At 43.3% G+C, this 15052-nt stretch overlaps 1 protein-coding gene across 2 annotated transcripts in view; it reads left to right on the forward strand.

The window, feature by feature from the left end:
* The first annotated feature begins 5104 nt into the window (after nucleotides 1-5104).
* The window catches only part of susd4 (sushi domain containing 4), a 71639-nt gene continuing 61691 nt past the window's right edge, over nucleotides 5105-15052 (forward strand). Inside the window, exons 1-2 of one of the 2 annotated variants that reach the window (XM_072277639.1) lie at nucleotides 5105-5268; nucleotides 5632-5729. In XM_072277639.1, the coding sequence (XP_072133740.1) occupies nucleotides 5189-5268; nucleotides 5632-5729 (178 nt within the window). In that variant the 5' untranslated portion in view covers nucleotides 5105-5188. The remainder of the gene's footprint in view (nucleotides 5269-5631; nucleotides 5730-15052) is intronic. The other variant, XM_072277642.1, reaches the window with a different exon arrangement.

Genomic DNA, 15052 nt, shown 5'->3' on the forward strand with positions numbered 1-15052 from the left:
TGTGTGGCTAGGCATAGCTCAAATATCATCTATAAATTTGCTGATGATACAACCATTGTTGGTAGAATCTCAGGTGGTGACGAGAGGGCGTACAGGCGTGAGATACACCAACTAGTGGAGTGGTGCTGCAGCAACAACCAGGCACTCAATGTCAGTAAGACAAAAGAGCTGGTTGTGGATTTCAGGAGGGGTAAGACGAAGGAACACGTACCAATCCCCATAGAGGAATCAGAAGTGGAGAGAGTGAGCAGCTTCAAGTTCCTGGGTGTCAAGATCTCTGAGGATCTAACCTGGTCCCAACATATCAATGTAGTCATAAAGAAGGCAAGACAGCGGCTATACTTTACTAGGAGTTTGAAGAGATTTGGCATATCAACAAATACACTCAAAAACTTCTATAGTTGTACCGTGAAGAACATCTGACAGGTTGCATCACTGTCTGATATGGAGGGCCTACTGCACAGGACCAAAAGAAGCTGCAGAAGGTTGTAAATTTAGCCAGCTCCATCTTGGGCACCAGCCTACAAAATGCCCAGAACATCTTTAAGGAGCGGTGTCTCAGCTGTCTTAGGATCAGCTTCTTCTCTGTCATCCGATTCCTAAATGGACATTGAATCTTTGGACGCTGCCTCACTTTTTTTTAATATACAGTATTTCTGTTTTTGCACGTTTTTAAAATCTATTCAATATTTGTAATTGATTAACTTGTTTATTGATCATTATTATTTTATTTAGTTTTTTTTCTCTGCTAGATTATATATTGCATTGAACTGCTGCTGCTAAGGAAACAAATTTCACGTCATATGCTGGTGATAATAAATCTGATTCTGATTCTGGTTTAGCTTGTCACTGAATAATCTAACAAACTTCTACAGATGTGTTGTTGAAAGTATCCTGACTGGTTGCTGCATAGTCTGGTATGGCAATTTGAATGGGCACAAATGTAAGAAATTGGAAAGAGTAGAGAAATCTGCTCAGTACATCATAGGTACATCCCTCTTGCAGGTACCACTATTGGTAGTATCTGCAGGAAGCACTACTTTAAGAAGGCAACAACTTCTATTACCATCTGGGCCATGTCATCTTTCATATCTTTCTATCAGGGAGGAGGTATAGAAGCATGAATTCACACATCATCAGATTCAAGAACAGATACTTTAATCATTTGGTTATTGAACCAAAGGGCAAACCCCTCATCACTACTGTTCAGCAGCACTATGATCACTTTGTGCTAAAATAGACATGTTCTGTGTTCTTTCTTTTTAAGAATTATGTATAACTTACATTTAATTTTTTTCTTGTGAATTCTGCTTTATACTTTATATGCTTATATGATGCTTTATACCTGCAAGTAAGTTTTCCACTGCATCTATGCATACATATGCTTTCACATATGAAAATAAACTCAACTTTGATTTTATAATCACCACTATTTCTAAGCTAGTCTAATTTGTTGGTGTTTGGTCCATAACCTTCTAAACTTTTCCTATCCTAATGTCTTTTAAACATTATAATTAAACCCACTCCACCACATTCTGTGGCAGCGTGGTCTATACGCCCACGACCTTCTGTATGAAAAACTTGTCCATCATATCCCCTTTAAGTCTTTCCCTTTTAACCTTAAAACCTTTGCCTCTGGTTATAACTTTGGAAAAAGGCTTGCACTGAGTTTTTATATTCTTTACATACAAGTATTATAGGAAAGATTGAGTACAATTTTAAGCATTACAAGTGCACATTTTACTTTAATATTTTGGGTATAAACAAGTGATTCCATGGAATTACATACTCACAATTGGACTACACCTTAAGTGATAATGTGGGTTTTTCCCCAACAAAATGGCAAAGACATTTTATGTTTCAGAAAAGCTGTAGCAACTTATCTATTGAACACCAAAAACTGAACCCAAAGCGTGCTAAAAACCCTTGATGTAATTACATCATCATATCAGACCAGCCTCTTAAAGTGAAATCCCAACTCAATGTTGGTTGTGAACTTTGTACATTTCTCCCAATTAGGTTACCCTGCACAGGCCCACCCCCAGAATTCAGCAAAACCAGCACTGTGACCTTGTCCGGACATCAGATGAGCCACCCAGCTCAGGTCCTATGTTCCCTGGGTGGAGGAACAGCAGGTGCCTCTGGCTTGTCCAGCGACGCATTGACACACTCATGGTCATGTGGTGATGCCAGGGGCATGCATGATAGCGGAATCCACCAAATCTTGACGGACTAGTTTAAAGCAATCTACCGAAATACGTTCAGGTTTACCCTTCTTATCTATGATAAAAGTCTTTTCTCCCAGTTCCAAAATGCAGAACGGGCCATCATAAAGGGGCCTAAGGAGATGTCGTATGTCATGGTGGTCAAAAACAAATGAAGCAGAATGTAAGTCAATGGGCCATGATGGAATGTAGGAATAGGTGAAAAGGAATTGAATTTATTGAGGAGGTGGAACATTGTTGAGTGGCCAATCAGGCAGTCATGGCATCAGGAATGAAATCACCTGGTACTCGTAACAGCTATCCATATACTAACTCAGCCACGGATGACTGCGGGTCCTCTTTTGGAGCTCTTCCAAGCCCCAGAAGGACCCACGGGAAACTATCATGCCAACGCTCATCGGTGAGGGAAGCCCTCAGAGCAACCTTTAAGGAGCGGTTAAACCGTTCGCATAGGCTGTTGGACAGTGGGTGATACGCTGTGATGTGATACAGCCTAACGATGAGGTTCTGGGACATCGCAGCCCAGGGGTCTGTAATAAGTTGGGGGTTACAGTCAGAGGAAATATCAGATGGGGTGCCAAACCAAGCAACCTGGGTGCTGATGAATGCCTATGCCACATCTGCAGTCATCGTTCATGCTAGGGAAACAACCTCTGACCACCTCATGGTCCGTGGTAAGGAGGTATATGAAACCGTAGGGGATGGGGGGAAGAGGACGAACAGAGTCCACACTGACTTGGTCAAGCCATCGCTTAGTGACCTCAAAAGATGCCAATGGTGCCTGAATATGTCAGTTAAATTTTGTTCACCGACACTCCACACCGGCTACAGTCCAATCATGCACGTCCTTTCGTAGGTCGTGCCACACAAGCTTTAGAGCAACCACTTTCTGTGAGGCCTTATGACCCAATTGTGAGAGACCATGTATGGAGTCAGAAACAGTCCGTCCCCTGTTTGTGGGCACAATGGGATGAGGGCGACCAATTGAGACGTTACACAGGGAGAAACCCCAACTTCTACAAACTTAATGTCAGACAACCTCATGCCAGTGACTGCTGTTTAGTTAGCCTGGGCCTCAGCCTTGATCGGCTGTCATATGGGCATAGTCAATCCCTATGTGTACGGCCTCAACAGCTGACCATGAGAGGCAATTAGCCACGGCGTTATCTTTCCCCCTGTTATGTGTATATCAGTTGTGCATTCAGATATGTAGGCCAGATGGCATTGCTGCCGTATAGACCAAGCGCCTGATATTTTGGCCATCATGTGCATGAGGGGTTTGTGGTCAATGAACGCTGTGAAACAGCAACCCTCTGGAAGAAAATGAAAATGGCAGACAGCTCAGAAGCTCACGGTCAAACGTGCTGTACTTCCTTTCAGGATATGGAGCTGGCAGCTGAAGAAGGCTGGCAGCTGCGACACACCTCTGACCAACTGTTCGTGCACAGCGCCCACAGCATAGTCTGAGCTGTCAGTAGTGATGGATATGGGTGCATTGGGGAGTGGGTGCGCTAGTAGGGTCATGTTAAAAAGAGCTTGTTTGGTATTAAATGCCCTGGTCATGTCCACTGACCGGTCAAGCACTTAATTAGGGTTATTGCCTTTAAGCAGAGGGAGCATAAATTCAGCAGCTCACAGAATGAAGTGGTGATAGAAGTTCACCATCCCAAAAACTCCTGTAGTTTTTTAGTAGTGTGGGGCAGTGGGAAATCCATAATAGCGGCTAATTTTGAAGGGGGGGGGTTTGCACCTTCTGCGGAGATGGGATGGCTGAGAAAGTCAATGGTTGACAACCCAAACTGGCATTTAGCAGGGTTAATAATCAACCTGTATTGGCTTAAATGCTCATAAAGTGTGGAGATGAGATACATGTTCGGGTTTGGATGCATTGGTGACAAGTATGTCATCCAGGTAAACAAAAAAAATCAAAGTCTTTTAATACAGAGTCCATTTGCCGATGGCAAGTCTGTGCTGTATTTTGCAGCCCAAATGGCATGTGCAGAAACCTAAAGAAGCCAAATGGGGTTGTCACAGTTGTTTTGAGAATGTCCTCTGAGCATATAGGCACCTAATGGTAGCCCCTAACTAAATCAACTTTGGAAAAAATTAACTTTCCAGATAAATGTGCCGAAAAGACTTGGATGTGTGCTACTGGGTAATGATCAGGGGTGGTGACCTCATTAAAGGGTCAGTAATTGCCACATGGGTGGCAACCACCATCAGACTTAGGGACCATATGGAGGTTTCACCACTCTTTGCCTTCTTATCAATAGGCTATGCTGGCAGCGCCCATGTCATGCAGGAAGTGTCACTCTGAAAGGGTGTCCATAACGAACAATAGGCGACCCTGGCAGCTAGAACCCATGGTGTTCACAGACCTCTGATGTCCCAATGCACTGGAAACTGCAATGTAGTCAGCACTTCATAGTGTTCCTACCAAAGCAAGCATGGGAAAAGCACCCACGCAGAGGCATCTGTTTCACAGCTGTGGGCACACTTATGTTGGAGCCCTTGCTGACTGGGCTTATTGAGGCAGAGGAAGGAGGAGGAATGATGCCCCTCTGCCTGGGTGAGTGTAGACTATCAGCCATTTTAGCAAGCTTCCTATAGTCCTTCATGGGTGCATAGCAAGATCTATATGAACTTGATCAGGTTGCTGCATGAAAAATTATTTCAAAATAAAACAAGGATGGTGATTTTCCTGGAAAGACAGCATGTGGTCCATTAGCTCCGAGGGCTTATCATCCCTGAGACTGGGTAAGGAGAGCAACTGTTTGCTGCTCTTAAACTCCAAAAGTCTGTAAAAGATGAATTTTCAACGATTGGTATTTATCATGTTCAGGTGGGTTTTGAAGCAGCCTCACCACTCTCAGAGCCATGGAATTGATGAATGTCGCTACCACGTAGTAAAATTTGTGTCATCGGTGGAGATTCCCTGAAGCGTGAATTGAGCCTCTGCTTGTATGAACCAGGCGATGGCAGTTTGTTCCCAAAACTTCTGCAGCTTCAAAGTGACAGCATTGGCCAGCATGTTCAATAACTGGTAAGACCCGAGGGCTTCTCGATACATGGGATGGACTGGACTGCTGATTCGAAGAAGGCAAAAGGTGGGGAACTGTGTTTCATGATAAACTTTTAGTTGTGCTCGGGCACAGTGGTTTTGTTGAACTCTTGTTCCCATGACCTGGAACATCTAACAATTAAGTGCTGACCATTCTACTTACCAGGAGAGTTCTCCACTGTGATCCTGACTGCCAAAAGCAGATTTTAAACAGGCACTCAAAGTATTGAATGCTGACATCAGCAAACAAGAAACAGCCAATCCTGTTGTTTTTCAAATCATCTCATGTTCTCAATATTTATTGCTTATTTATCCATTATTTTTTTCTCTTTTGTATTTGCACAGCTTTTTGTCTTTTGCAGATTGGTTGTTTGCCCGTCCTTTCATTGATTCTATTGTGTTTCCTGGATTTACTACGTATGCTCGCATTAAAATGAATATAGGTAGGATTGTATATGGTGACATATATGTTCTTTGATAATAAGTTTACTTACTTTGAATATTCAAACACCTCTGTTGGTACAAATTCACATGAATAGTCTAAAAGCTTTTGAAAAAATAAACCAGGTATCCTAATAATACCCTTACCACTGTATTGTGAAGGCTAACTTCTGGGTACACAACCCTAATATTGATAGACTTAAGTATTAAAGTTATGACCGTGTTTATGCGCTGACTTGGAAATAATAATTTTGGAACCTTTCCTGATCTCTGTCACAATGGTGCAAAGTACCTTAGCTCAAGATGTTTGATGCCTGTTTTGATGTAAGCCAATTAACATGGCCAATTTTACCTGTACCTTTGGCCAATGCAAATTTGAATATCTTATAGTTGTGTTAGTTTCCAAACCAAATCTCATAAGTGGCCTCCTGCCTTGAGCTGGTAGCCTTCTCTCTTCATAGACAGTGCTTATTCATCTAGCTAACCTTATAATTTCAAAACTGTATAAACCTTGCATTACGAAACAGTTTGCAGGCTAGTATTTGTTTGTATTGATGACTACTAAATCTTACACTTTATACTTTCTGACCATGGTCATTTTTCCCTAACAAGAGCAAACTAGGGAGAGAATGAAAAATTCATTGCCAACAAGAAAGAGAAAGAGAGTAATAGTGGGAAAAGGAACACAGTCCATATAGCCCTTTCCTTGATCACCTCACCCACCACATCACTAGCTGCAATACTTTAAATCCTCTGTTCATTAGCAGTTGTATTGCCTAGTGCACGGTGCAGTCATGTGCATGTAAACATTGCACTAGGTTCCAGAACCTACACAGCTTCTGACAGGAATAAAATGGTGGGAAGAAGTTTTACTTCCAGGTTACCCCATGAAGGGGAAACTGCTTCATTGAGAGGGTGGTGCGTATATAGAATGAGCTGCCAAAGGAAATGGTTGAGGCAGGTACAATAACAACATTTAACAGACCTTTGGATAATACATGCTTGGGAAAGCTTTGGAGAGACATGGGCCAAATGAAGGAAACTGCAACTGGCTTAGATGAGCATTTGGCTGAAAGGCCTGTTTCCATGCTTTATATCTCTATTACTTTAAATGAAAATCACCTTAGAAAGAAGAGTGAACAGAGGTATGAACAGCTTAGGGGCTGATTAGAAAAATAATTTGAACTTCTGAGGAGAATTCTAATAGAAATGTATAAAATTATGAGAGAAATAGATAGGGTAGACAGTTTTTCTTCCCAAGGGTTGAAATGTCTAATGCATTTAAGAGGCATTTAGATAGAACATAGAAATCTACAGCACATTACAGGCTGTTCAGCCCACAATGTTGTGCTGGCCACATAATCTACTCTAGAAGCTGCCTGGAATTTCCCTGTCACATAGCCCTCTATTTTTCTAAGCTCCATGTACCTATATAAGAGCCTCTTAAAAGACCCTGTTGTATTCACTTCTCCCACCGTCGCTGGCAGTGCATTCCATGCACCCACCACGCTGTGTGGAAAAATTTACCTCTGATATCCCCCTTGTACCTACTTCCAAGCACCTTAAAACATATGACTTCTCGTGTTATCCGTTTCAGCCCTGGAAAAAAGCCTCTGGCTATCTACACGATCAATGTGATATGCATGGTGGGAGGGATATGGATCATGTGCAGACAGGAGAGGTTTAGTTTGATTTGGCTTTGCCTTTGGCAATCATTGTAAGCCGAAGGGTATGTTCTTCTGTTGTATTCTATGTTTTACTACCCTGAAATAAAAATGTCAGGGTTGGAAGAAGGCAAGGGATAGAAACAGGAGCAGGACTTCGTGACTTGTCTGTTTGCCCATCTGATCATTTTTACCTTAGTGAGGAAAAGGGCTGATATATTTTCACATGGCCAAGCCCTTTAATAGGAGGCAAACAATTTGACTAAATATGGAGTACAATTTAACATCATATTTGGAGGCAATTTCAACATATGTTGGGAAGTGGTGGTCCTCAAGGTTGTCAAACATCAGGTGAGTGGAAGGGAAAACCTACAGAAAACAAAGTTGGGTGGTTTAAGATGACACTGGTGAAGCCCAGCGACTACTTACTGGTGGCAAACAAAGCAAGAATACAACTAAATACTTCATTAAAAACACTTTTTCTCATAAAATTTATGGTAAATGATTAACACAAACAGTGGAGAGGCGAGACTGAATCAAGGGTCGAAGTGTGTGGGTACAAGGTGAAGTTGATGTATATTCGAGGCAAAGTCAGAGTGAGGTCAAGGCAAGCGGAGTGGAGGAGAGGCAGATTCGAGGTCCGTCCACCTAAACCAAGAGCAAGGTTTGATGGATCTAAGTGCCAGGCTGACTTGAAAAGGTTGGGTATGGGCCAAAATATGATGGCGGGATTCAGGCCCAGAGCGTATCAATGCATCAAGGCCTGTTCAAGTGTGAGGAATGACCTGATGTTTGGATGATTTAAACGCTGGGCCAGATGGATTGAAAAGGCAGGGTGTCAGGCCCAGAGGCAAGGGTCAAGCCAGTTCTGCTCACTGCTCTGTGATATTTACTCAGGTCTACTCTAAATTAAGTCTGAGGCAATGGGCTGCTCCAGGCTTTGTGTTTATGGGCTCACTTTTTTTCTGAATGCTATTTGCTTATTTTATTTGTAGGAGCAAGGAAAGATGTCATCAGTGGATTTTATAGACCCAGGCAACTTTATCCACGAAACAGCTTATTCTTTTTCTCTTATGTCTTTATTTACTTTTCAAGGTGGTTGGGGTTTGTTCTGAGTCTGTGATCTACAGTTCACACTGCAGTTCTTTGCAATTGGTAGGTTTTCAGACTGACTCTGCAGCCTGGAAGACGTGCGTCTTCAGGGAGTGGCCCCATAGATGACCAGTGTCCTTGCCGATTTCACTGACTGAAGTGTCACGGGAGACTGAAATGTTGAGCCAGCAGGCAGTGTGTGCTGCAGTCAATAGAAGGCCTCTGTACTCGAGTGATATCCCTCTCTCTCCCCCTTCCCCCTCTCCTTCTCTTGATGGAGAGAGAGAGAGCCAATCTGATATACTGAAGTGCTAGATTATGGACTGTAGTTTTTGATGGACTCTAGATCAAGGTCTTTGTGAGGGACTTTTGCTATTGCTTGCATGATGGGGGAGGTGTGGTTTGGTGCTTTTGCTGGTGCAAGTGGGGAGGGGGTGAGGAAGGTGGATGCTTCTGCTGGGGCCTGCTTGTGCATGGGGGAGGGGTGATTTGGGGTTCTGATGTTTCTATCATTCATTCTTTAGGGTTTCTTGTTTCATGGATGGCTGTGAAGAGTAAGAATTTCAGGTTGCATACTGCATACATTCTCTGATATTAAATTGAAATTAAACTATTTGCACAATTTTTTTCTTTCTCTGCACATTGGGTGTTTGACAGTCGTTTTCTGGGTTTCTTTGTTTTGTGGCTATCTGTAGGGAGATGAATCTCAAGGTTCTAAAATGTCTACATACTTTGGTAATAAATGTACTTTGAACTTTGCTCCTCTCCCCACAGATGTTGCCTGACCTGTTAAACATTTCCAATATCCAGATTCAGCATCTGGCAGGTCTCAGAGATAGCCAGAAACTGCCAATGAATAAGGACATTCATTAGAACATGAGACATAGGAGCAGGAGAAAACCATTCAGCCCTTTTTGCCTGCTGTTATGCCATTCCACAAGATCACAGCTGATTTTCTATTTAAGCTCCATTTTCCTGTCTGATCCTCTTATCTCTTCATTCCTCTAATATCCAGAAATCTATTGCAAAAAAAAATGCTGGTAGAAGTATTTAACAGGATGAAAAAATGCTGTTGATGTTTCAGTTTGAAACCCTGCAGTCTGCTAGACCATTGAGTTTTTCTAGCTGATTATTTGTTGCTCCAGATTCTAGCATCTCCAAAATCTGTGTCCAGAAATCTATTGATCTAATCTTATCTAATCTAATTTAAGGTGAGCAGACAGGTAGTGCAGAGCACCCCTGTAGCCATTCCCCTGAATAGTAAGTTTACTGTCCTGGATACTGTTGGCGGGGACGACCGACCAGGTGAGCCACGGTGGCGGGGGCTCTGGCACTGAGTCAGATCCTATGGTGAAGAAGGGTGGGACAGAGAAGAGGAGAGCTGTTGTCATTGGAGACTCTATAGTCAGGGGAGCAGACAGGAGATTTTGTGGACGTGAGAAGGACACCCACATGGTTTGTTGCCTCCCGGGTGCCAGGGTCTGGGATGTGTCTGACCGGGTGCACGATATCCTGGAACGAGAGGGAAAGCAACCAGAAGTTGTGATACGTGTTGGTACCAACGACATAGGCAGGAAGAGGGATGAGGTCCTGAAGTGTGAGTTTCGGGAACTAGGCAGAAGGCTGAAGAACAGGACCTCAAGGGTGGCGTTCTCAGGATTGCTGCCAGTGCTACGTGACAGTAATGGTAAGAATTGGAGGAGATGGCAGTTGAATGCGTGGCTGAGGAGTTGGTGCAGGGAGCAGGGTTTTAGATTTTTTGATCATTGAGATCTCTTCTGGGGAAGGTGGGACATGTACAGATTGGATGGGTTGCACCTGAACTCGAGGGGGAGTAATATCCTTGCAGGTAAGTTTGCTAGAATGATTTGGGAGGGTTTAAACTCATTTGCAAGGGGGATGGGATCCGGAGTGATAGAGCAGTGAAAGAAGTGCATGGAGTAAAGCCAGATCTAACATATAGAGAGGCTTTGAGGAAAGAGAAGCAGAATAAAGGGTGTAAAGGTAGTAAGGTAGAAGGGCTAAAGTGTGTGTACCTCAATGCAAGAAGCATCAGGAACAAAGGTGATGAACTGAGAGCTTGGATACATACATGGAATTACGATGTAGTGGCCATTACAGAGACTTGGCTGGCACCAGGGCAGGAATGGATTCTCAATATTCCTGGATTTCAGTGCTTTAAAAGGGATGGCGCGGGGGAAGGGGAGCAGGGGTGGCATTACTGGTCAGGGATACTATTACAGCTACAGAAAGGGTGGGTAATGTAGCAGGATCCTCTTTTGAGTCAGTATGGGTGGGAGTCAGGAACAGGAAGGGAGCAGTTACTCTATTGGGGATATTCTATAGGCCCCCTGGTAGCAGCAGAGATACAGAGGAGCAGATTGGGAGGCAGATTTTGGAAAGGTACAAAAATAACAGTGTTGTTATCATGGGTGACTTTAACCTCCCTAATATTGACTGGCACCTGATTAGTTCCAAGGGTTTAGATGGGACAGAGTTTGTTAAGTGTGTCCAGGACAGATTCCTGTCACAGTATGTTGACAGGCTGACTAGGGGGAATGCCATACTAGCTGTAGTACTAGGTAACGAACCGGGTCAGGTCACAGATCTCTCAGTGGGTGAGCATCTGGGGGACAGTGGCCACCGCTCCCTGGCCTTTAACATTATCATTGGAAAAGGATAGAATCAGAGAGGACAGGAAGATTTTTAATTGGGGAAGGGCAAGTTATGAGACTATAAGGCTAGAACTTGCGGGTGTGAACTGGGATGATGGTTCTGCAGGGAAATGTACTATGGACATATGGTCGATGTTTAGAGATCTCTTGTAGGATGTTAGGGATAAATTTGTCCCGGTGAGGAAGATAAAGAATGGTAGGGTGAAGGTAACCATGGATGACAAGTGAGGTGGAAAATCTAGTCAGGTGGAAGAAGGCAGCATACATGAGGTTTAGGAAGCAAGGATCAGATGGGTCTATTGAGGAATACAGGGAAGCAAGAAAGGAGCTTAAGAAAGGGCTGAGAAGAGCAAGTAGGGGGCATGAGAAGGCCTTGGCGAGTAGGGTAAAGGAAAACCCCAAGGCATTCTTCAAATATGTGAAGAACAAAAGGATGATAGGAGTGAAGGTAGGACCAATTAGAGATAAAGGTGGGAAGATGTGCCTGGAGGCTGTGGAAGTGAGTGAGGTCCTCAATGAATACTTCTCTTCGGTATTCACCAATGAGAGGGAACTTGATGACGATGAGGACAATATGAGTGAGGTTGATGTTCTGGAGCATGTTGATATTAAGGGAGAGGAGGTGTTGGAGTTGTTAAAATACATTAGGACGGATAAGTCCCCGGGGCCTGATGGAATATTCCCCAGGCTGCTCCACGAGGCGAGGGAAGAGATTGCTGAGCCTCTGGCTGGGATCTTTATGTCCTCATTGTCCATGGGAATGGTACCGGAGGATTGGAGGGAGGCGAATGTTGTCCCCTTGTTCAAAAAAGGTAGTAGGGATGGTCCGGGTAATTATAGACTAGTGAGCCTTACGTCTGTGGTGGGAAAGCTGTTGGAAAAGATTCTTAGAGATAGAATCTATGGGCATTTAGAGAATCATGGTCTGATCAGGGACAGTCAGCATGGCTTTGTGAAGGGCAGATCGTGTCTCACAAGCATGATAGAATTCTTTGAGGAGGTGACCAGGGTACTGCAGTGGATGTGATCTACATGGATTTTAGTAAGGTATTTGACAAGGTTCCACACAGTAGGCTTATTCAGAAAGTCGGAAGGCATGGGATCCAGGGAAGTTTGGCCAGGTGGATTCAAAATTGGCTTGCCTGCAGAAGGCAGAGGGTCGTGGTGGAGGGAGTAGATTCAGATTGGAGGGTTGTGACTAGTGGTGTCCCACAAGGATCTGTTCTGGGACCTCTTTTTTTCGTGATTTTTATTAACGAACTGGATGTGGGGGTAGAAGGGTGGGTTGGCAAGTTTGCAGACGACACAAAGGTTGGTGGTGTTGTAGATAGTGTAGAAGATTGTCGAAGATTGCAGAGAGACATTGATAGGATGCAGAAGTGGGCTGAGAAGTGGCAGATGGAGTTCAACCCGGAGAAGTGTGAGGTGGTACACTTTGGAAGGACAAACTCCAAGGCAGAGTACAAAGTAAATGGCAGGATACTTGTTAGTGTGGAGGAGCAGAGGGATCTGTGGGTACATGTCCACAGATCCTTGAAAGTTGCCTCACAGGTAGATAGGGTAGTTAAGAAAGCTTATGGGGTGTTGGCTTTCATTAGCCGAGGGATAGAGTTTAAGAGTCGTGATGTAATGATGCAGCTCTATAAAACTCTGGTTAGGCCACACTTGGAGTACTGTGTCCAGTTCTGGTCACCTTACTATAGGAAGGATGTGGAAGCATTGGAAAGGGTACAGAGGAGATTTACCAGGATGCTGCCTGGTTTAGAGAATATGGATTAGGATCAGAGATTAAGGGAGCTAGGGCTTTACTCTTTGGAGAGAAGGAGGATGAGAGGAGACATGATATTAAGACACGATATTAAGAGGAATAGATAGAGTGGATAGCAAGTGCCTCTTCCCCAGGGCACCACTACTCAATACTAGAGGACATGGCTTTAATGTAAGGGGTGGGAAGTTCAAGGGGGATATTAGATGAAAGTTTTTTACTCGGAGAGTGGTTGGTGCGTGGAATGCACTGCCTGAGTCAGTGGTGGAGGCAGATACACTTGTGAAGTTTAGGAGACTACTAGACAGGTATATGGAGGAATTTAAGGTGGGGGTTATATGGGAGGCAGGGTTTGAGGGTCGGCACAATATTGTGGGCCGAAGGGCCTGTAATGTGCTGTACTATTCTATGTTCTATGTTTAGTATCTGTATTTCCTCTGTATCCTTTGTCTCTGTATCTATTGACCTATGTTTTGAAAGGTCAGTAGCTCCACAGTCCCTAGGGTAGAGAATTCCAAAGGTTCACCATGCCCTGAATGAGAAAAAATCCTCGTGTCTGTAGGTCTCTGTCCTAGACTTCTCAGTCAGGAGAATCATCCTCAGTATATTCTGCTTGTCGAGCCTTGTAAGTATTATACTATACCTCAATGAGGTCACTACTGCCGCTCCTAAACCCTGCAGGGTAAAAACCTAGTTTTCTTATGTCAATTAGTGATCAAGAAAGTGCATCAAAGTATGTACTTTCTTAGGCATCTGAGAAAATTTGATGTAAGTTAAAGTATGACAGGAGGCCAAAGTAGACAGAATAGGAAAAATGGGCAAAGAAATGGCGGATGGAATACAGTGTTAGGAGGTGTATGGTCATGCACTTTGGTAGAAGAAATAAGAGTGTAGACCATTTTGTAAATGGAGAGAAAATTCAAAATCTGAGATGCAAAGGGACTTGAGGGTCCTCGTGCAGGATTTCCTAAAGGTTGGTTTTCATTGTGAGAGGAATTGAATATAAAAGCAAGGATGTAATGTTGAGGATTTTCAAAGCACTGGTGAGGCTTCGCTTTGAATATTGTGAGCAGTTTTGGGTGCCTTATATAAGAAAGGATGTGCTGCCATTGGAAAGGGCTCACGGGAGATTCATGAAAATGATTTTGGGATTGAAAGGCTTGTCATATGAGGAGTGTTTGATGGCTTTGGGCTTCTACTAACTGAAATTCAGAAGAATGAGGAAGAACCTTATTGAAACCTATTGAAAGTCGAAAGGCCTCGAAAGAGTGGATGTGGAGAGAATATTTCCTATGGTAGGGGAGTCTAAGACCAGAGGACACAGCCTCAGAATGGAGAGACTTCCATTTAGAACAGAGATGAGGAGGCATTTGCTTAGCCAGAGCATGGTGAATTTGTGGAATTCATTGCCATAGGTGCTGTGGAGGCCAAGTCATTGGATATATTTAAGGCAGAGGATGATGAGTTCTTGATTAATCAGGGAGTCAAAGGTTACAGGGAGAAGGCAAGAGAATAGGGTTGAGGGATAATAAATCAATCATGAAGGAATGGTGGAGTAGACTCAATTGGCCGAGTGGCCTAATTCTGCTCCTATGTCTTAAGCACTTCTACAGAGGTGCTATAGAAGGTATCCTAACTGGTTACATCTCAGTCTAGTAAGGCAACTGCTCTATTCTGGACTGACAGAAGTGAAGAGAGTGGTAACCTCTGCTCAGTCCATCACAGGGTCATCGTTTGATTCCATCCGTGGTACATTGCCTTAGGATGGTTAATATTATTGCAATGGATATCTGCAATCCTGGCCATTCCATTTTTTTTCTCTTCTACCTTCTAGGAGCTTGAAAGACTCAAGTTCCTTCCCCACTCCCCTCAGACTCCCAAACATTCTTTGTTATTCCATTATTATCACATCAGTATTTATTTTTGCAATACAATCTTTGCACCATTCTGCTATTTTGCATTCATCCTTGTACTTATTGTTTCTTTTCTTTCTTTTTCAATCTTTTTATTAGTTTCAACAACAAACACATCACAAAAAGTAAGTACATAGTAATTGGGATTATATTAATTGATAATAATTATTGAAGTTTACAGTCAGGTAACACATAGAAACATCCCAAAATCACACA

The sequence above is a fragment of the Mobula birostris genome, chromosome 2 (assembly GCF_030028105.1).
Source record: "Mobula birostris isolate sMobBir1 chromosome 2, sMobBir1.hap1, whole genome shotgun sequence".
Taxonomy (NCBI): Eukaryota; Metazoa; Chordata; class Chondrichthyes; order Myliobatiformes; family Myliobatidae; genus Mobula; species Mobula birostris.